The following is a 24038-nucleotide window of genomic DNA, read 5'->3' as shown; positions in this document are numbered from 1 at the left end:
TGTGAGGGTGGTGCAGGACATGTCTGAGGACAGTGTGACAGCAGGTAAAGTGTGCAGTAGGAACGATAGACTGGTTCAAGGTTAAGGTTGGACTGCATCAAATATCGGCCCTGAACCCTTTCCTGTTTGCAGTGGTGATGGATAGGTTGACGAACGAGGTCAGACAGGAGTCTCCCTGGACTATGATGTTTGCGGATGATATTGTGATTTTTTTAGTGAGAGTAGTGAGCAGGTTGAGAAATATGCGCTGGAGAGAAGGGGAATGAATGTCAGTAGGAGTAAGACAGAGTACATGTGTGTGAATGAGAGGGAGGGCAGTGGAGTGGTGCGGTTGCAGGAAGAAGAGGTGGAGAAGGTGGATGAGTTTAGGTACCTGGGGTCAACAGTGCAAAGTAATGGAGAGTGTGTTAGAGAAGTAAAGAAAAAAGTTGCAGGCAGGGTGGAGTGGGTGGAGAAGAGTGACAGGAGTGATTTGTGATAGTAGGGTATCTGCAAGAACCGGTTCTTTGAAACGAACTGTCCGAAAGAACTGATTCGCAAAAAAGAATCGGACTTCCCATCACTAGAAAGAGTCAGATGTAGTGATGGGAAGTCTGATTCTTTTTTGTGAATCAGTTCTTTCAGACATTTCGTTTCAAAGAACCGGTTCAAAAAACCGGTTCACCAGTTCTTTTACGTCCTTACGTCATGACGTCATGCATATCCAAATATCATCTCGGTGGATGAACATACACACTAAACACATTTAAATAAAGTCATGTCTATTGCATGAGGGCATATAGCTTATCTGTTTAAATTAAATCATCATCATCATCATCTTAGAAATGTTCCTTACGTTTACGTTTTGCACTAAATCACCCAATACAGGCACTGATGTGCAAAACGTTGATGTTTTAAGTTGTTAGTAAATAAACTTACTTTTCATTTAAGTCCTCAGTTCACCTGTGCTCATATATCAGCAGCGCAGCACCAGCCTTTACAGTATGTCGAACGCATCTTATTCGGAGTCCAAAAAGTGTGTGTGTGTATGTGTGTGTATTAATGTCAGAATGCTTAGTATCAACAATTCGTTGGTATCAGTAGTATGTCGGACGTGTCCGAAAGAAACGGTTCTTGATACAGTACTGGTGACTCGAGAACAGCAGTATGTGTGCTGCTCGGAATCGGCAGGTATGCGCATGCTCATTGATTATCACTTGTTCAGCAGCATGTTTCAGTTTAATGTGTGTACTGTTGGAGAAACTAGAGAAGAAACCCATTCTCAGGGATATTGATTTATTTTGAGCCGGATTGACGGTCATACACATTCAAAAGTGAGTAACTTGAGTAATTTTGTTGATTAGTGCTGATTTGAGACGCGAACTGTTTTGAACGATTCAGTCCGATTTGGTGAACCGGTTCGACCGGTTTACTAAAAAGAACCAGTTCAATGAACGATTCGTTCACGAACCGGACATCACTAGGCAGATGTAGAGGACAGGGTGGTATGGAGACGGATAATCCCCTGTGGCGACCCCTAATGGGAGCAGCCGAAAGAAGAAGAAGAATGTAGGTAACAGTGCTGTACATTGTAACCTGACCTGGTCAGTCAATAATATTGCAAGAAAAAAACTTTCTTTTTTTCGGCTTCTCCCATTAGGGGGTCGCTACAGCGGATCATCCGTATTCGTGATCCGCATGTTCGATTTGTCACATGTTGCAGGAAAAAAGGTGCAGATTTTGTAGTGAACGGAAAAATGTCGTCCACTTTTACTTTACATACAAATTTCAAAGCAAAATTAGAGGGACGCAAACGGCAACCCCCGAGCACGGAATCACCCGTCTACAGACCGAGAGTGTGGGAAAACCCACTAGAGGAGAAGCGCGCTAAAACCCTGTTTCCGAGTCGATGACGACGACGACCCAAAAAAATTGCGGAATGGGCGGGGCGATAACCGTCATTGCGCGCTTTTTTTTCTTTCTTTTTTTTTTTTCTTTTTACCGCGTGTTTTACTATATTCAAGTTCATTCACATTCTCTGTCTCTCTAACTCCATCCATCCACCCTTCCTTCCTTCTCTTCATCCATTCTTCTATCTATCTCTCTGTTCATCCTGGTCCATTCTCCATCACCTTTCATCCAAACAGACAAGAAGCCTCCAGACTTCAGTTTCGATAAGGTAAGAACAGGTTCATTAATTCCTTTAACAGGTTAAAATGTTTTAAACACACGATCTATTAATTATATTAATTAATCATTGGCATAAAATTGTTATTTGAATACTTTCTCCTGTACTGTTAATGTGCCACATATTTAAGAACTCCATGCCTTATTCTATCACTATTCACATCCTGGATCCTAAAACTGAAACTAATAGTTTGTGTGTGTGTGTGTGTGTGTGTGTGTGTGTGTGTGTGTGTGTGTGTGTGTGTGTGTGTGTGTGTGTGTGTGTGTGTGCTTTTATATCTAGAGAGATAACGTGCGATACACGTGTAGTCTTTCTATCTCTCTCTCTCCCTTTCTCTCTCTCTCTCTCTCTCTCTCTCTCTCTCTCTCTCTCTCTCACACACACACACACACACACACACACACACACACACACACACACACACACACACACACACACACACACACACAAAACATCTTAATACAGGATATTTGGTCATGAAAATAATAAAATATACACGCACCCACCCACACAGGATATGAACACGTGGCTTCAGTATCATCAGTTGTCTGAATTTCCCACAAATCTTTGGGTAAAACTGTCCAGGTTTAGGCTTAAAATGTTAAGATGTGCGGAACCTAATTATATACACATAGTTGTTTTCTATAACTTTCCCACTATAAAGATATTCAAACATAAATTCAACCCCAGTTTTCATTTTCAGGCAACTACTTATGTTTCACTAATGTTTCCATTACATGTGCAGTGCTTCAACATTTTTCTGATCTACAGCAGTTAATAATTAGAGTTAAACAGTTTAAAAGAATCCAGCTATGCTGTTCTCAGCCACGTTGTTCACTTTTGACTCACTGTTCATTTCCACGTAATGAGTAAGCGTCCACGTTTACATCCTCCATTCCGTCATGCAGTTCCTGATATTACAGAAAGTACAGCCTGAGAGAGTAAGTCACCTCAAATTGCCAGAGAAATAATGAGTGAAGTCTAAGAATTAAAATGAGACACAGGATTCTTGTAAAGCTACATGTAGGTCCTGAATTAACACTCTTTCTCATCCTTTCTTCCTCAGACTTCCTCCTCTTTATGTTTTGTACTATAAAGTGTCTGTTTTATTTCCTCTACATTTCTTTCCTCTTTGTTTGAAGATATACAAACATTTTAAAGAATGGTAGAAAATAATACAACAATACACCTTACAGAAAAATGGATTCAGTTGCAACTCACTGTAGTTCGATGTATATTATATTGTAATTATAAATTTTGCACATGGCACTTTAATTTTGAAACAATTTTGACAAAAGCTACCAACCAGACACAGTAAGAGCTGTAACTGCTTAATATGTGAAGCCAACCAGCTGCATATTTTCAAACTGCTGCTAATGGTAAGTCATGAGGTACAGAATCAACACAAAGAGCCATACAATTCTTGCCTCTACGCATGCGTGAGCTCAGAGACGCCCTTGATTTGCTAGAGGAATGAGTAATGGCATTCCTTATTTTGCTTTTTTAGATTTGGCAGCATTGATGATTCAAATTCGGCATTTCCAGGTTATGGGGCAAAACCTTTTCTCATGTGTCCGCCAGGAGCCCATAGTCGTGAACTTTTTCGTGTACAAAAATGTTTTTTGTACCACAGCGCTGTTCTATTCTCAAATCTGATTGGTCAGAGCATGCTGATACATTCTCTATTATAGCAAGTCTGACAGAGGTGCCAGCAGTATTTTAGATAACAGCTTTATGTTAATGCATTTGTAGTAGGTTATTGTTTCTATAAAAACAGATCATTTAGGATTAACAGTGAGTTTGAAAGATGGAACTAAGGTTTTAGAAATGGGAAAATCTTCAAGACATTTCAAGTTAATGAGCAGCATTATTTGGCATTATTAACTGTTTACAGCTACTATAACATAAGTGATGCCAGGAGCAAACTCATTTACAACATTTATGGCATTTGGCAGACGCACTTTTCCAAATCAATTTACAACTGAGCAATTGATGGTTAATAGGCTTGATGAAGGGCTCAGTAGTGGCAGCTTGGTGGTGCTGGGATTGGAACTTATGACCTTTCGATCCAGAGTCCAACGCCTCAACTACTGAGCTACAACCTCCATGTAGTCCCTGAGCTACCACCTCCCATATGGTCCATGAAATGTAGTTTATGAAACTTAAATATGCAATGTAGTCAATGTAATGATTTAAATAATCAATGTGGTATTAGAGCATGCATATTTATTAGTAACTGGGAATCATCTTTGAAAATGTGATTTAATGTTAGTAAAAAAATCAAGATAGATCCTGTGGATGTAATGGCTTCACTTGAATTTGCTAGCATTTTCTTATCAATTTAATAATTTGCTGCTGTTACTTCAGTGTGTATGTGTGTGTGTGTGTGTGTGTGTGTGTGTGTGTGTGTGTGTGTGTGTGTGTGTGTGTGTGTGTGTGTGGGGAGCACCCGGAACAATATTTTACAGAGATAGCCACGTCTACATACTCAGCTTACCGTACACACAAACCTAACCACAGTTTCACAGAGCCTCTAATTATATCCCGTGCACAAGGGCTTTTCATGCGAAGCAAAAACGATATCAGTTCACTTTAATGTTGTGTGACCTACAATTCGTACCATAACACTGTCACACTCCCTAATTATCTGGTGCCTTGTTATTAGTCATTTAATAATGAGTTTTTTGTATAATCCTGATCAGAACTGCATAAGTCAGAGAGTTTATGTGTGTGTGTGGACCCAAGCTGTGTGTACAGACAGTATTTTATTACGGGGGTATAAATGAGGAATAATTGATGATCGGGTCCTATTCTTCAACCTGACAGGCTGTTGTGATGTCTTAGGACACATAAAATAAGGTTTTTATTTGAAATGAGATTTTGTCCTATTAGCAGATACCCTGAGCAGCACAAAGCCCTGTTTCAGCCAGCTGAAATTCAACCAGTTGTTTTTATGTTATGAAAAACAGTTCCAGAGGTCAGATTTCACACAGAAAGCAATTTGAGGTTTTAGTTTTAAAAAATTAGAACTATATTTGATCTATAATTTAATAGGTGGGATAATTAAATAAAATAAATACAGAAAAGGTGGCAGATTTTGGTTAAAGTTTGGGCTGTGTTTATGGATTCACATTGTGATTATGGTGCACATAGTAACCTTCAAAATGTCTGATCTCTTAATCTCATTACAAATGCTCCACAATCAACCAGGATGAAAACACACACACACACACACACACACACACACACACACACACACACACACACACACACGGATACATACAACAAAACACAACTACAGCTAACCATATAAGGTATCATATCATATAATTTCATTCTTTCTGTAAGTCATTCACACACAAAAGCATTTACATGTCCACACATGCATTTATGGAGATCCTTTATTTAAGTGTCTAGTAACACACACACACGCCTCCACACATGCTTGTATAATCCCACGTCGTCCTGCTGGGTTTGTGTAATGACAGAAATACTAGACATTTGTGTCCAGTGGGTTTTCATTTCAATTCTTGAAAGAACTAGAAAAAAACCCAGGATAGAAAGTGAAAGAGCGTCTTTACTGCGTGAATCATTTGTTCCTGGCAGCAACACTAGAGAGTGGTAGAGCAAGCATCAATACTGAGAGGGTGTTGCATCAGACAGGAGCCACGCGCCCTCGAGACGGACCTGCTGCTAAGGCGTCTTTACGTGTATTTTGGTTAGTTGATATATATATTTTTTTACATTTAAGCGCAAAACTATTTGAGAACGTAGAGAGCGGCAAGAATTAAACCTAGTGTTAAAAAAAAATTATAAAAATCTGTTAGATTGCATTTAGATCTGCTTTGATGATAACTATTCAGTTAGTGTTTATTATTGAAACATGTTATGAAACCTATTTGTAGTTTGTATCCAGAAATGTTTTATCCAAAGTAATTATACTTGAGCAAAGAATAATCTGCTGTACTGAAGTGCTCTTTAAATCGGAGATTTAGGATTATTGATGAAGCTGTTCGATGTAAATATATACTTTTTATACTCTTGAAAGGACCACTTTAAGATTTTTTAAAATGAATTCATTTATTTTAACATTTGATTTCATGGAAAGATGACTTTTGGAAGTTTATTTGATGTTTCCGCTTTTTGTGTATACACAATTTCCTATAATTATTTCCTTTTTGTGGAAATACTTTAAGTCTGAGTTTTGCTCAAATCTTTATTTGGTGTTTGAGTACTCAGACACAGGTTCTTTGGCATTTAAGTTAAATGAAAAAATGCAGTGTGCCGATCCAAACAAAGCCCTGAGTCAACACTGTAAACAGAAAGAAACGAATGAGGAACTTTACTGCGTTTATTGTTCCACCAAAGCAGATTAATTCTGCCTGAGACTCATTTTCCTGATCAACAAGCTTACAGTCGCTCTGTGTGCCACAGTGTTTTGAACCGAACATGTGAACCATTTTCATCATGCTTCTTGCTACGTCTTGGTCATCATGTGTGTGTAAAGACGTAAAGACGTAGTGTTTGTTTTGTACACACCAGGATACGCACTCAAACCTACAATCGTCATTCAGCGATGTAAACAAAGAAGGTGGAGTGTTCTGAACATCCACCTGCATTTTATTACTGGTAGTTTACATGGAAGTGGACCGATGGTCTTTTCTTTTTTATTGTTTGTGAACGATTAGGTGTAACTGTTGACTCAGAAATTAAACATGACTCAGAAATTAAACAATATCATTTATGAACTTTTATAATGAAAATTTAGCTGCATTACAGAATTATATGACAGTGTATTTATTAGATAGATTGGGGAAGAGACAAAGAAGAAAATAATGTAAGTGTATGCAAATCAGTCATAAACATGTGATAAGTGTACACTAACATTTCCATCTCATGCTTTATTTTTCCTGCAAATAAGTATATATTTACTTAAACGCTTACACTATTAAAACCTTAACAAAACTTTGTGGACACTGACTTTGTTCTGAAAAGGTTTCATTTTATTATAGATTCACTGTTCAACTACTTAATATACAAATTCTCTCTTCTCTCATTACATGAAGGATATTACATGTTTTTGTGAATGAGTACAAAGCTTGTAGTACAATCTGCCTAGCTGTTGAGATATGCTTTTTTTTTTTTTAAAGTGTGTTTTCACAGAGAACATTGAGAATGTGTTTGTTAATCATTCTGTAAGCCTAAAAATTGTTTTTTTAAAAAAATGCTTGTTTTTTTTTACCCCCCCAGATATCAGTGTTAGAGGAGCGTGTCAATAACCGCAGGTCCCCTGTTCTATCACTACATCATGGAGCTTGAGATGGTGAACGGCCATTGTGAGAAAATGGTCGAGGAGAATGGGTAGGTTTCAATCGCACATGTCCTGTTCAGAAACCTTATTTCACTCCTATATAATATCACAAAGATAAGCAGCATGTTAAGAAAGCTATAGGTCAGATTATGTAACGTTACATGAACACTCCTTGAGAAAGTTGCAAAAACTATTTCCTAATTTCAACATTTTAGATCAGTCAAAACAAACAAAACATTTAACCTCAAAACTTACACCTGACAGTTCAAACACTACTTAAGTATTCTTATGTAAACTGTACAGATTTAATTTTGCACGCATATTATTTACACCTCTATTGTGTTTTTCCATCCTGGGGGTATGTGTTTATTTGATATAAGTACAGAGGTTGCATTTCAAAACTTTACATGAATGAGAAGGATATAGCTTCTGCAAAAAAAACAAGATACACCTATATATTACATTTAAACAAATGAACATATTCAATCCATCAAACGATTGCATACCATATGTCAAAGATGGATTAAAATTCTAATTTCCTAAACATCTAAAACAACACCCAGATGACAATGGGTTCTTTTGAGTCGGGTTCCTCATAAGGTTTCTTCCTCATACCATCTCAAGTATATCAAGTATTTTTTCTTGCCTTTGTTGCAAGAAAAAATACCTGATATACCTGACTTGCTCACTAGGGATAAACTCACAGGGACCAATTTATGGAATTCAAATTTGTATCCATATTTAATTTATTTCTCAAAAGTTGCAAAAATTTCCATTGTCAAAAGTGATAAAAATAAAATCAAATTAATTTGAATGAAGAAAATAAACTATTAAATGGAATAATTTTTAAAGGGCACTAGGTATGGAATTGCACAGAAAATCAGCATGACTATGAAGCATGACTGTGCACTTGATATAAATAGGCAGCTGGCTAATGAGTTTCACCTGAGGCTTATTAGTAACCTTAGCAATCTAGTATTTCTGTCAGTGTGACCCCTGGTGGACAGGTATAGTACTGAGTTTACAGTACTGAATAGACTGAGCAAGCATGATTCAGCTAAAACCTAATTGCTTCTGCTCTTAGGGCAAAGAAATGTATTACCTAAGTAAATAACAAAATTATAATAAATATGAAGTGATTCTGCTTTATTATATGAAATATTAGCTTCCATTGCTACTGTCAGTAAAATGGGTATAGTCTAACCATCGAAAAGCCTGTTTTATACTTCTTATCTGAAGGAAACACTGACAATGGTTTTACGTAGTTGTTCAGACCAGTTTTTTTTTAGATACCATATTTACATTTTCAGATGTAGGTCCCCTGGTGGTCTAGTGGTTAAGATGCAGCGCTCTCACCGCCGCGACCCGGGTTCGATCCCCGGTCAGGGAACCATCCCCAGCCACTCTCAGTGCCGGTCCCAAGCCCGGATAAATTGGGGAGGGTTGCGTTAGGAAGGGCATCCAGCGTAAAAACATGTGCCAAATCAAACGTGCGGAGGATCCGCTGTGGCGACCCCTAACGGGAGAAGCCGAAAGAAAGTTTATTTACATTTTCCGATGTATATAGGTGAACATAGATTGGTTTACGGTTATTTAGTTTTACAGCTATTTAAAGACTTACAGTAACTGCTTTCTTAAGCAAGTGGATTTCTGCTATTAAAACAGCATTTTATTTTTGAGGTTTTTAAATCTTAAATGCAACATTATTTTTGTTACTTTAAGTAAAAAAATTTTCAACAACTGTTAAAACAATTTAGAAATAGTTTTTCTAAGTGACATTGTATAGTGTAAGTTTAAGTAAAAAAAATCTGATAGTGAAGTTTAATAAACAAGATAACTAATTAAACTATTTTGTAAGTTTAACTTGTATGGTTAGATAAGTCTATCTAAAGCACTTTCCTGGCTAACAGCAAATTATCATTGAACAAGTAATCCTTATTTAAATTTGTCCTTGTGTTTTGTGTGTGTGTGTGTGTGTGTGTGTGTGTGTGTGTGTGTGTGTGTGTGTGTGTACGCACATGTTCGTGTTTGCTAACACTTTTATAGACGAATATAGACGAAACTTGATCATTCCTTTCACTTTACTACCTACACCTCTCGCGTCACCAAAATTCCCACATATATCATGTATCTGATAAAATCTCAGTGTGTCTACACTTTCCATCTGTGCATGTGATGTTTTTTTTTTTTATCATTTATAAGCTTATATTTTCGAGTGGAAATAAAGATACAAGGTTCTCTCATAAACTGATCATCAACATAATCAGTTATCATAAGCCTGAGGTCATATCATGGGTTTAAAGGCCACAGCAAAGCATAATTTTTAAAGTTAAAACAAAATGTAGGCCAGCTTTGCCAAAAATTATTTTCAAATAAATTATGTCGCCCTAACAGAAATTTATAGCTCTTCTTAGTAGCTCTTCTTAGTAATTAAAAAGTTGTTTAGCTTTTGTTTAGATGTTAAGAGAACATGACCATAAAATGCCCATAAATGTACAGCTACAGTGACACTGTCATCCATACAATGAAGCATGGTGTTGGCAGCATCACACTCTGTGGTGGAATGAAGCGACTGCTCAGAACTCAGAGAAGGATGAATGTTGCCAAATACAGAGAACCTTTAAAGTAGAGGTGCTTTAGAGTACATACAGCTTCAGAGTGGGATAAGGGTACTGATGTTACACCTTTCAGTACAACAAGATAAAACATGCAGCCCAGAAAATGCTGAAATGGCTTCAGGACAATACTCTTTAAGTGTACTTGAGTGGTCAAAGCCCAGAAAACTCTAATGAACATCGATGCAGAGGCCTGATGATCACAGATACTCCCTGCCCATGTTGGATTTCTCTCGTGAGGATCTGCCAATAACAAAATTGCAATTGATAAATGTATAATTTAATACATAACAATAAAGCAATTAAAAAAGTGAAGGGAGTTAAATACTTCCTAAGCTATTTTACACTATCTAAAAAAGACCTATAGAATATAGCAGTATTAGAAAAAAAGTGGAAGGAAACATGCAACTTGCTAAAAAAAATACATTGAAATCAAGAACTTCGAGCTTTACCTGTACTTCCCATCTTTTACGGAGCATTGAAAAACTGTGGGCTTCTTTTGTTTCATTTCTAGGTCTGATGACCTGGAGATCACGCCTGAAAGAGAAGAGTTCCTACCCAAGAAGACTGATGGGAAGCCAGTAACTGATGGAAAGTTTACAGATGTAAGTAATACCAATTGTGCACAGATTATTAGATAATCTTTCACGTTTGTTGTATGTCTGTTTGGAAGTGCTGTTTTTTCCATAATCTTTTGACACCTAGCCAAATGATATAGGGGACATGTGAAAACTCTAAAGCTTTCGTGTTAACTCCAATAAAAAAGCAGTCAGACCAGAATTTGCTCATACAAACAGGTCGTTCAGTAAAGCGTACAGTTTAGTGTACTGGGAAATATCATCATTTTTTATTATATATGGTATAGAGTCAGTGTAATTTAATGTGCTAAGCGCATGCACAAGCGGATGCAAGTCCTGTGTTAAGTTTATTAAACAAACAGGCAAACAGATCCCAATCTGCAGGCAAGCACGGTAAACGTTAAACAACAATGAGCAAACAACAACATATAGGCAAACAAGAAATCAAAAGCAAGATCAAAACCCATGAAACAAGAAGGTATAAATAAAACCGCCTCTGCAAAATGATAGCGAACTGAACAAGTGACTTTACAAAAACCAAACGTGCACAAAGAGGTGTGTACTGTACTGTATATACACATTTAAATCAACATGGAAATGAAGAACAGCTGCAAACAAGACAAAATGTGAACACAGGGACAAATGACAAGACATAACAAAGACGCACATGTGACAAAACAAAACAAATGCACATGGTTACAGAAAAAGTGAAACGATGAGGCTCTACGCACATCCATGCACTAAATGAAGTGTAAGTTGGGAACTCTAAAAGCCAGCCTCATCATTTTCTGAATGTAATGCATTGAACTATATTGTGTTCGTGTTTTTTTGGTCTGCAAAGGGCATGCTGCTATGTTAATCTTATAACAGTTGTGCAAAAAAATATAAAGGTTACTTATCAATGCAGACATTTCTGAAAAAAAAAATCAGTTTCGAAACATTTATTACCTGATTATATAACTGGCTTTGTGTGTCTGTGCCTATTTTTTGCTTATTTAAGTTTACATTTACAGAACGCACGGTTCAGTATGGAATGTACATATATAAGTTACAGCAGGATTTGAATTGAAAAAGTGTTTTATACTATAATGTTCCTTTTCGCAGTCATGAATGTCATTTCTCAAATTTCACGCCAAGTTAATATATAATGTTGTGAAAAGTAGTCCTTTTATTTAATTTTTTATTAATTAGTAATTATTCCTAATTACACAGTACACAGGATCTTTTTGTGTGTGAAATTGATACTGCTGATGTGCTTTTAATGTTCATTATAATTTTATGAGGGCATTTAAAAAAAAAAAAAAATTATTTTGGTTGGCAAAGCAGGCATATGCATGCAGCTGCTTACAGGATTTTAATGTGAATGTGAAACTTATATTACAGTTTTCTTTTGTACAGTTTGTGGGGAAAACATCATTTGGGATGTCCATCTTCAATCTCAGTAATGCCATCATGGGCAGTGGTATTCTGGGTCTAGCATATGCCATGTCCAACACTGGCATCATCCTCTTTCTGTGAGTCACTGTGTCCTTTACAATATGTGTGTGATGTGTGGACTGTTCTTGTCTAATTGTAATAAATAGGGAATAATGACTGGAATAGGAGTCAAATTCTTAAAAGTTTAAACACTTTTATTCTCAGTGCAATGAAAGAATCTCAGTGTCTGGATTAAGGTGCTTTTATATTTAGCTCAGTTAAGTGTTTCCATGCCTTAAAATTTGAGTCTCAGCTAAGTAAAGGTTGGATATATGTGTGTGTGTGTGTGTGTGTGTGTGTGTGTGTGTGTGTGTGTGTGTGTGTGTGTGTGTGTGTGTGTGTGTGTGTGTGTGAGAGAGAGAGAAAGAGAGAGAGAGAGAGAGAGAGAGAGAGAGAGAGAGAGAGAGAGAGAGAGAGAAAGGGAGGGAGAAGTATGTGAGTTCTCTTCATAAAACAGCATCCACCTTAGCCATATTTAAATCAGACTGTGTGTGACGTGTCGTTTCACATACTCTAGATGCAGGATTTTACAAGATTCCTTTTTAAGGAAAAATGCCACTAAAAGACCCTTTCAGAGAGAAATGAAAGAATTGATTTATATTGTGCTTTACCCATTCTTGAGCATTTGCAATAGGATCAGTATTTCCGAACTTAATTTTCATTACATCACAGATGAATATCAGGCAAACGAGAGTTCACAATAAAGCGTGTACGCTTGTAATACTTTTACGTTCATTTTCATTGTCATGGCTATGAGCTGCAAGCAGACAGTAGTGTAATCCAGAACAGACTGTGGCTTTGGAAACAGCTCGGCTTTCAGATGATGCCTAATGCTGCTAATGAGATTACAGGGCAGATTTATGCCTCACATTGTTAGTACATTTGTTACACTATAATGCCATAATAGATAAATTACAAAACAGGAACAGAATTGCCTAGTGAACTCTGGAAACTGACAAATTTGTTTCTCTTGTTTTGTTCTTGTTGCTGTAGAATTCTAATCATCCTTATAGCTATTCTGTCTGCGTACTCCATCCACCTGCTGCTGAAGTGTGCTGGAGTGGTCGGTAAGAGACCTGTCCTCAATGTAGCATTTACACCAGTTACATATCATGTAATCAGTTTATAATGATTATGATTTATAAAGTATATGCAGACATTTTCCGTAGCTTTTAAAAAAAAATTGAATTATGCAGTATTATTCCCATCGTATAATTTCTGTCCTTGTTATTGTAGGGATTCGTGCTTATGAACAGTTGGGTTTCCGTGCATTTGGATCAGTCGGAAAAATCATAGCAGGTTGCACTATAACCATTCATAACATCGGAGGTAAGATTGAAGCGATAAAAATATTTGTAAGGGTCAACCTAGCTGAGATGCAAATACAATATATAGTAGTGACACGTTAACTCATGATGCTACTTTTGTTCTCGCTCTCTGTTGCCCTACAGCCATGTCCAGCTACCTCTTTATTGTAAAGATGGAGTTACCAGCTGTTATACTAGGCTTGTTGGACCAAGAGACATCTTCGTAAGAATTTTTCTTGTTTCTAATTATTTTTCATATACTTACCATAAAAAAACAATGGTATGTTTAGACTAGGTATATGATGGTATATTTAAGGTTGCCTTTACACCTAAACATAAATCAATAAAAAAAGTATTATAAACCTTTGATTGTTGGTTGTGTAGGACCGAAACCCAACTGGTGAACTTTCATCTATTGGCAGAAATACAGACTTAAAAGAGGGAAAACATTTGCCACATATGAGTGTATATCACAAAAAAACTGTTTAGATTATTATAAAACACCTACATGAAAATGTGACACATACAGTGTTTATTTCTCCTTTTGTTTGTTCAAATATCATGACACTACAGAGCCATTTTTTTTACTTTGTAGCAGCTCGCATCTACAAAACAGTCTTGCTGGCCACAACACATGATGCACAGCATGTTTAATTCCTGCAGTTGGGTTGACTCAGGGTCAATTCACTGTTTTTCCAGTAAAGCTTCATCTGTACATATATAGAGATTTTTTTCTAAATGTCATTTCACCTGTGCAGGAAAATTCATACACAAACAGCGTGTATAAAAATCTCTCCACACAAAAATAATCATTTTGAAAATGCAGCCCCGCCGGTTCTTAGTCTGTCTTAAACAATTTTATTTTACAGTTTCAAATAGAATTAAAAGAAAAACTAAAGGATTCAAATGTGTGGATGTGGTCAGACGGGCTAAATTGGTTGTTATGGTCCACACCCCAGTGCAATTCCTGTATCTTCTCCTGACTAAATTGAACACACCAGGGGGAAAAATCACAAGGGACTGATTTAAACATTCAAAGCATTGCATATGTGAAAGCAGTCTAAAGTCTAGAGACTGTATTGTAGTGCCCAGTGAACTAAATGTTTCATGTTTTACTACATGTAGTGTAATATTTTAGGGTTTAATAAAAGGTTTAATAACATTGTGAAACTGCATATCTGCATGTTCAGCTTGCTTGGTTTATTTTTCTCAACTACTATCCCATTATGTGCCCTGTTAGAGCGTGGTATGTGAATGGAAGCTATCTCATCATCATCGTCAGTGTCTGTGTAATCTTACCCCTTGCCCTCATGCGCCATCTTGGTATGTCCACCCTCTTTTTTCTTTCTTTTTCATTTTTTCCATCCATCATCAATATTTGATAGACATTTACACTCACAGAGACACATTTTAAATTCCAGAATTGTTGTAATGAACAATATTAAAATCCCAGCAATATTATTGCTTTAATTTGCATAAAACATCATGCTGTAATATATCATTTTCAGGGTATCTTGGTTATACCAGTGGCTTCTCGCTCACATGCATGTTTTTCTTCCTCATATCTGTGAGTCCATTTTTCCAATCATTTCTTCATTCTTTCATCACAGTCTCATATATAATCTGGAAATGCTTATTTAAAGTATTTAAATATCTTCTCTCATGATCCGATAGGTTATCTATAAGAAGTTTGTCACTGCGTGTTCATTGGAACACTCCAACATCATCAGCACCAACACTACACCACTTCTTAACACTACATTGTCCCCTGAGGATTATACACATAACAACACCTGCGAGGCGAAAATGGCCACTCTTACGCCACAGGTAAGAAATGCTGCTTTCTGTCACGTGTAAAATCATATGTATGTTATAACAATTAAAGATCAAGATTTAGAAATTACGGTTTAATTATATTGTGGAAAACTGAGCCTAAACTGAATCAAATAAGGAAGACCCTAGAGATGTGTTACTTAGTTCAGGGTTGCACAGTAGTGGTAGTTATATCAGTACTAGTTAGAATAGTGGTGGTAGTAGTGGGTGTTCATGGTAGTCACAGTAGTAATAGCAGTTGTACAGTGGTTGTAGTCATGATGTTGGAAAGTGTTAGTAGTAGTAAAAGTAAAAGCGGTTGTAGTAGTAGTTATCGTTTTGACATTAGTAATTCTAATGTCGAAATTAGTAATTCTATATGTAGTGGTTGTTGTGGTGGAAATCAAAGTTACAGTTATACTAATAATGGTAGTATCAGCAGTAGTTGTAGTGGCTCTTGTGTTTATAGTATTAGTACTGTAGCTTTGTTTATAGTTGTAGTAGCAGCTGTTTATGTTGTGTTTTGCAGGCTGCGTATACCATTCCCATTCTGGCTTTTGCTTTTGTGTGTCACCCTGAAGTGCTGCCAATCTACACAGAACTGAAAAAGTAAGTCTTTCTTTTTGGGTCACATATTCACAAAACTACTTAAGATTTCACTAATTACATGTATGTAATAACCCCTGAATATTTTAACAACAACCTTCTATAATCTAGCATTATTAAATCCCTTGTTTAACATGAACACATGTTGAACCTGACAAACTACTGTACTTTATATACAGAAAAGGATTGGGACACCTGCCTTTAAGCCCATATGTGGTTCTTCCCCAAAGTTAGTACACAATTGTATAGGATGTCTTTTGATGCAGTAGCATTACATTGTCTCTTCAGCTGAAATAGGAGGATCAAATATGTTCCAGCATGTCAATGCCCCTGTGCATATTAGTTGAACTGGAAGATCTTGATTGGCCTGCTATAGAGCTCTGACCTCGAACACATTGAATACTTTTGGGATGAACACTGATGAACCTGCACCCCAGGCCTCCTTACCTCACCTATATCAGTGCCTGACTTTACTAACACCCTTGTGGCAGATTGAAAACGAATCTTTACAAACACACACACACGCTCCTCACCTTACTAACGAGTTACATTCCGAACAACCGTTCGTACCATGAATTTGTTCGTAAGTTGTTGCTGTGTTCGTTATTGACTACGCATATCCCCTAACGATGTAAAAGCTATTAATACTATCAAATAAACAATAAAATATACTAAAATATTAAATATACTAATCAAAATAATCAAAATACTGTATACAATCTTTTGTATTAAGTAATAAATAAAAAAAATAAAAAAAAGAACAAAGAAAAAAAAATTCTAAATATGCCCCAGCCTAGTGCACATCATGTAGACTCGTAACCGTCGACGACCAGCCGTTGGTGGCTCTCCTCCGTTTCAAATTTTTAGACTCCAAACAAATTTCACTTTAAGGACAGGTTTGTTCGTATCCCTGAAAGTTTGTAAAGTAAATGTTCGTAAAGTGGGGAGCGTCTGTACTAGTGGAACATTTTCACAAAGTAGTGGAGGATATTATAACAGACAAATCTTATGGTCAGGTGTCCACAAACTTTTCTTCATATAGTGTACTGTAATTTCCGGATAATTAAGCGCACCCAAATATAAGCCGCACCCACTGAATTTTACAAAGATTTTTATTTTGAACATAAATAAGCCGCACCTGTCTATAAGCCGTCTACATTGAAACTAATGAACTTTACACAGGTTTCAATGAAAGACAGTGTCGGTTACACGGCTTGTATCTAAACAGTAGCCTACCAAGAAAATCATTGTTCACTGTCTTCCTCCTTGCTTTCACAACAATTTCTCTCGGGAGTTTATCTTTTGGTATCGTCGTGCGTTTAAAAATCACCATCGGTGAATCTTTTCTCCCGATGCTGTGCAGCTCAGAACACAGGTGAAATGCGTTTTATTTCATGCCCGGTTGTTTTCAGCGTGACGAATGATTCGCATTTCCTGTAGACAGTCCGAGTGAGCGGCAGGTCAAACATCAGAGGAACCTCATTCATATTTATAATGTGGTGCGGCCTGATTCAGTGGGAGCGCCTCTGATTTAATATAAAGAGTTTCATTGGTTCACCTGAACCCGTTCAGCAATTTCATTGGTCTAATGTTATGGGGTTCAGTTTTTGGCTTGAAATTTGTGAAACCGGGAAAAACCCAGGAAAAATCCATATATTAGCCGCTTCGTTGTTTAAGCCGCGGGGTTCAAAACGTGGGGGAAAAAAGGTATATTATTTTAACAAAGTGTGTATAAATTGACGTGTAAATGTTTTTCAGTCCATGACTAAAAAATGCCTAAATGATCTTTTAAACTCTGGTCTCCACAACAATCATGGATTATTTTATGTTGGTTGCTAATGAATGCCATTGTGTTTGTGTGTGTTCTGTCATTTATCAACACCAGTCCAACTAAGAAGCGTATGCAGAATGTGGCTAACATCTCCATACTGGCCATGTTCATTATGTACCTACTAACTGCCATCTTTGGCTACCTCACTTTCTATGGTAAGCATGTGCTAGTGGTTTAAGATAAAACTATATTCAGTGTTTTATCTATGAAAACAGACTTTTAATTTACTGTATACACTCTGAGACCTGTGTGTGTGTGTGTGTGTGTGTGCGTGTGTGCGTGCAGGCAATGTGAAAGATGAACTCCTGAAGAGTTACCCCACTGATGACACATTGATGCTGTGTGTGCGTCTGGCAGTGCTGGTGGCTGTCACCCTGACTGTGCCTGTTGTTCTCTTCCCGGTAAAACACACAGACACACACGCACACACGCACACACACTACAAGAGCCATGTACTAATTAGTTTTTCTTTTATTGTAAGGACCTTACACTTTTGAGGACATTATACACTGTTTTAGCATTATAAGGAGATATGTTCCTTTATGATTCTATGACATACACATTTTTTTGGTTACTGTATATTATAATTTAGGAATGTTTTAACTATGAGAAAATGCTGAAATGTATTTGTTAAACAGCAGTGTGTATTCTTTGTTTGTTCAGATCCGCCGTGCTGTGCAGCAGATAATTTTCCCGGATAAACCTTTCCACTGGGCTCGCCACATTGCCATCGCTGTAGTTCTCCTCATCTTCGTTAACATACTTGTCATTTTTGTTGCTGACATCAGAGAGATCTTTGGTGTCATCGGTGAGCTTCTCCAGCATTTGGAACTAAAATGGCTGTTAACAGAGCGAATGATTTAAACCATTGTGATAATGATAATAGTGCAGGGGTAACAGAAGGTAAACATTTTTGTTGTTGTTTTTTTTTTTTTTCCTCTCAGGAGCAACAACAGCACCCAGTCTTATTTTCATACTGCCTGGAATATTCTATATCCGCATCATACCTGAAGAACAGGAGTCACTGAAATCTCGGTCAAAAATCCAGGTAAATATATTACAATCAATATCAACAGTATCAATACATAAAGTAGTAGCCGGTAAGTACTAAGTAAGTAAGTAATACAAACTAATTCATTTGAGAAACTGGAAGGCACAGACATGGGTCTTTACTCATTCACTTGAGTAACAGATACACTTGCGTACGTACAATCATATGCATATTCAAACAAGCTTAGAAATTATTGTGGTTGTTTTTTTTTAAGTTATTTTGGTGGCTGCTTCTAACTTTGTGATAAATTCCTGTTTTGTTTATATAATTAAAGTATTTTTCTGTGTATAGAATTGGAACTTGACTTGAATCTGTCACACTGGAATACTAAAATGGGTAAAAACCCAGCTAGAAACAGAACTCACACCTGCCTGCAGACGAAACTGAAAAACAGTTTTAATTGGTTTTAATTTCTATTGGTTTTAGAAAGTAAAAAAAAGACTTCTGGGGCAATCATTTTCTTAGTCAAAGACTTTTAAAAAATATTTTTCCTTAAAGAGCAACCTCAAACAGAAACATTTTAAATTTAGATTTTTCTCCTCTTTGTGTAGTTTCTTCAGGCCTTAGGTAACTGTAGCTGAGGTTTCTTTTATTGGCTTTCTATCTCTTTATCTGCATCAATTAAAGCAGGGGTGGCCAACCAGTCAGAGACCAGTCAGACATTTTTGACTGTGTTACCGCAAAGAGCCACATCATACACATGGGCACTCATGAACATCACCCATCCCTTCGTCTTACACACACACACACACACACACACACACACACACACACACACACACACACACACACCTCTGCTCAGCCAGATTTATTTTAAATGTCACACACTCCTACAGTTCTAAGACCACAGGCCAGTCATTTTCAACAATTAACATTGTGTGCACTGTCTCACACACACAAACTCAGTTTAACCAAGTCCACAAACAAAAATATAATAATTTACAATAGAGTTTTTCTTTTACTATGCATGCTACTTAGTGGGACTTTTGCAATTCCTTGCCTTGAACAATCCCCTTCAAATCTGCCTTGTATTCCATTGTTGTTAATCGAAGCAATTCTTTCACATGTGTCAGTCAGAACAGATTGATGCTTTGATTTCACGAGTTTCAGGGTAGAAAACACAGACTTTGTTTGTGTTTTTTTTATGTGCGTGTTCACTTCGCTTGAGTTCAATACGGTATTTTCGTCAAATGCGCATGTGCATGAGATGAATATACTGCAGGGGTGGGCAATTAATTTTTACAAGGGGCCACATGAGAAACCTGAATTGTGTCAGAGGGCACCACCAACGATAATATTTTAGGGATACAGCGAAAATTTTTTTTTAATTCAAATGGCAATAAATTCCATAATTTTTTGTGTTATGCCTTTTGCCTTGGCACCATCACTGGAAAACTTTCCTGCCTTTTCAAAAACGTCCTCTACATACGGAGTGCGCATGCTCGGATTGACTTTACTTTTCTGCGCCGCGTTCTTCTCATATTTAGTATGCCAATCGGGATGTTTGGATTTCAGGTGATAAATTAACCCGACTTGGAGAAACTCTTTGCAGATACACCCCCTCTTAAAATTTCAGCATTGCATGTTTTGCAAATCGCTCTCCGCACACCGCGGACATGTTGCTCATATCCAGATAACCGTGTGCTGCTGCGCTTTTTTATTGCGTCATTACAATTGTGTTTCTGCCGTGTTTGTTTCGGTGATTGAGGTATTTCCGAAAATTTTCGGTGCATCCCTGTAATTTATGATTGGCCTCATGCCATGGTCTGATATCCCGCAAAGTTTCCCAGTAGGGGCAAGCTCATTTAAGTCTTAAAAATACCGTATTGAACTTAAGCAAAGCGAACACGCACATTAAAAATCAAACACACACAAACTTCGAAAGGAACATAAGAGCCACCCCTGAATTAAAGCATAATTACTATACATTTAATACAAACATCAATGACAGAGTTATGGGATTTTTTTTTTATGTTATGGGGTTATATTTGTTTGACTTGATTTTCGAAAATAAATATGTGTCTGTAGGAACTACTAGCATACCATCATCTCACTCAAATTAATTGTCAGAAATATTTGTTTGTATTTTTTTTTTGTCCTTCAGGCAGCGATTTTTGCGGCTTTGGGCTTCATGTTTATGGTGATGAGCATTACCTCTATCATCATACAGTGGGCGACTGGGGGCAACAGAGTGGGAGGACACTAACAGACCTCAGGATGCACACAAAAGCACACACACTTTCCATCACTTACCATCAAACACGTGGACCTCGATAACCGAGCATTGTGCAGCTTGCAGTCAGTCATGCGCTGTGAATACTATAAAAAATGATGTGTCATATTAGAATCTACTATAAATACTGGACATAATGCCTGCCAGATGGATGAGTGGATGGACAGAAAGAATATCATTATTTCAGAAACTCTCAAATATTTTACAAGTGTATAGTATAAATCTTTTTTGTAGTGTAACAGGATTTACTGTGATAAGCAACATCTCGACAGTGCTCTACTTTACCTGGAAGTTTTTAAGAGCAGTTTGTCATACTGCTTGCGAAATTATAGAACGACATCTTAAGAGGATGTTTTGATTGAATCTGTGTATTTATTTGTAAAAAACAAAAAAAACAAAGAGTGAACAGCGGATATTTAAATGAATGATGTGTGTGTTTTACGGTACATTTTGATGATGCAAAAAGGCTACAAACTGATTAAGAACTGTTTCATTAATACAGTGCATGCAGCTGGATTTTCCTATTTACACAAAATTATGTCCTGAAACAATTAGAAAAGTTACAGTAATTTCCATAAATGCTGTTTTTTTACTTATACAAATTACTCTTACACTTCTTTTTTTTAATATGAGTGGTTTATTTTATTTTATTTTATTTACTACAATGCAGAATACAAATTTCCTTGTTTGATGTCTAATGATTACATTTTTTGCATGCTAAAAGAATACATTTTAAATCTGGTTTCACCTAAATGTTAAATAGACAAATCAGGGAAATTTACAGTACATTAAATAATTAATTGATTAGACTTATGTTTGTGCTGGATAGCATGCAGCAGCAAAACAATTTGGACAAATGTATTATTCACTGTGTATGCAGGTATTACACTCCTGTAGAAAAAAGTGTGCACATTTCTTTGTCAGCTCCTGGTTATTTTGTCAACACACACTGAATTTTTATGCCTTTGTGTACGTTTAGTTTTTCTATATAACCAGTTTTTGAAGTGCTGTGTACTATAGGCCATGTGAACAGTATTGACACATTCAACCAAAGTGTTGCCAAATATTATGTTTGAAGTAAAAAAGATTTTATATAAATTTTGTATAGACCTTTGACAACATGGACCAAACTGTATGAATTTGTGTAAAATCTAAACTTTAAAAAAATGTTGTTTGTAAATATTTTTCATGCTGGAATTACATTTTGTATTTAACATTTTCTGGAATTTTTTTTTTTTCCAAAACAAAATATTAATTTAGACACCAAGTGTCTAAAGCAAAGTCATATACAGTTATGTGAATATTAATGTCGATATTTAAATTTATTTGGGGGCAAAAAAGGTCTTATGTGCAGTTAGTTATTGTCCATTGTCTATTTGTTCAATAAAGATTAAAAAAAGCTTATTTTTTTTGTAGATTGTACGTATTGTGATCTTCCAGTGTAAATCAAGACTTTATTCATAAAGAAAAAAAAAAAAAGAAAAAAAAAAGGAGCCGGGAGAGGTTATTATTGGTGCCTTTTATGCAAATTATGCATCATAGGGCTTTTGCATAATACATAAATCTTGCAGATACAGGTCAGGAGCTTTATTTTATGTTTTCATCAAACATCAGAATAAAGAGGAAAAAAAGTGTGGTCTCTGTAATGTAAATCATGGTATACTGTAGTTGTGAATGCCACATAGGCTGGATTGTGTAGTGCGAGATTTTTATAGTCTATAGATTGTAGATGGAATGTTTTATAATTATGTATAAGTGCATAATTAACGAGACTTAATTATTACTTAATTTAACTCACCTTAAATTGACTTATGGTAAGCAGAAAAAGCATCTCATCATGAAATGCTAAGTTTGCTCATTCATGATTTTACCAAAGTTACCATATTGCAAATGCAAAAAGCAAAAGTGTAACGTTTACAAGTTAGAGGTACTAATGGCCAAATTAATAGGTAATAGGTGGATAAGGACAGTAACCACTTTATGTATTTATTCCTCCCTTTAATAATTAATAATATAAATGTATATATCTTTAATAAGTCAATAGTATTGAAAACTGAAATCTTTTACTTCACTGAAAACGTTTACACAGTGAAGTAAATGTGTGTTTCTGAGAAAAAGAGAGATTATACATGACATCACAAACTGAAATCTTTGAAAGGTGTATGGGGAAAAAGCTGTAGTGTTTCAATTATAGCTTTATATATACACATCCTACAGTTAAGTAGAAGTACAGATACTCATGTTTTAAAATACTTTGGTAAAAGTTGAAGTACTGACTATACTTTTTTACTCAAGTTAAAGTGAAGAAGTTTGGGCTCTGACATGTACTTAAGTAAAAAGTAGCCATTACTACTACCTGTTTTAGTGTCACACTGGAAACTGGACCTCACTTCATATTAGTATTAGGGCTGTCAATCAAAACAAATATTTAATCACAACTTAGTCGCACATATCTGTTCTAAATGTACCATATATTAATACTTTGGTTTTAATACTGTAAGCAACATGGACATGGAGAAATATGGATGCTTTATGCAAATGTAAATGCAAATAAATTCTGGAGTTAGTTGGATGAAGTGGTAGAAGGTGTACCTAGGAATGAAAGATTGGTGATTGGGGCGGATTTTAATGGGCATGTAGGTGAAGGGAACAGAGGTGATGAGAAGGTGATGGGTAGGTATGGCTTTAAGGAGAGGAATGTGGAAGGACAGATGGTGGTAGATTTTGCTAAAAGGATGGAAATGGCAGTGGTGAACACTTATTTTAACAAGAAAGAGGAGCATAGGGTGACGTATAAGAGTGGAGGAAGGTGCACACAGGTGGACTATGTTCTATGCAGGAGATGCAACCTGAAGGAGATTGGACACTGTAAGGTGTTGGCAGGGGACAGTGTAGCTAGACAGCATCGGCTTTTGGTTTTGGAGGTGAAGAAGAAGAGAAGGAGAGTGAGGACTGAAAGAAGAATAAGATGGTGGAAACTGAAGGAAGAAGACTGGTGAGAGATTCAGGGAAAAGGTCAGACTGGGGCTCGGTGGTGGTGAAGAGGTGCTG

The 24038-nt window shown here is 36.5% G+C and overlaps 1 protein-coding gene across 2 annotated transcripts; it reads left to right on the top strand.

Moving 5' to 3' along the window:
• The first annotated feature begins 1903 nt into the window (after nucleotides 1-1903).
• On the top strand, nucleotides 1904-22201 carry slc38a5a (solute carrier family 38 member 5a). Of its 2 annotated transcripts, XM_083553879.1 has the most exons (17): nucleotides 1904-2158; nucleotides 5774-5885; nucleotides 7418-7528; nucleotides 10608-10698; nucleotides 12070-12185; nucleotides 13141-13214; nucleotides 13384-13476; nucleotides 13599-13677; nucleotides 14695-14777; nucleotides 14963-15021; nucleotides 15129-15281; nucleotides 15796-15875; nucleotides 17758-17858; nucleotides 17989-18104; nucleotides 18367-18511; nucleotides 18648-18751; nucleotides 20859-22201. In XM_083553879.1, exons 3-17 carry the CDS (start codon nucleotides 7476-7478, stop codon nucleotides 20958-20960), a joined length of 1449 nt encoding a protein of 482 aa, XP_083410005.1. In that variant the 5' UTR covers nucleotides 1904-2158; nucleotides 5774-5885; nucleotides 7418-7475; the 3' UTR covers nucleotides 20961-22201. The 2 variants fall into 2 exon arrangements, with proteins under 2 accessions (XP_083410005.1, XP_083410006.1); XM_083553880.1 differs by lacking the exon at nucleotides 5774-5885.
• Nucleotides 22202-24038: the final 1837 nt, after the last annotated feature.

The sequence above is a fragment of the Silurus aristotelis genome (genome assembly GCF_946808225.1).
Source record: "Silurus aristotelis genome assembly, chromosome: 11".
Lineage (NCBI taxonomy): Eukaryota > Metazoa > Chordata > Actinopteri > Siluriformes > Siluridae > Silurus > Silurus aristotelis.
Note: the sequence above shows the minus strand (reverse complement) of the source record. Positions and strands in the feature narration are given on the sequence as shown.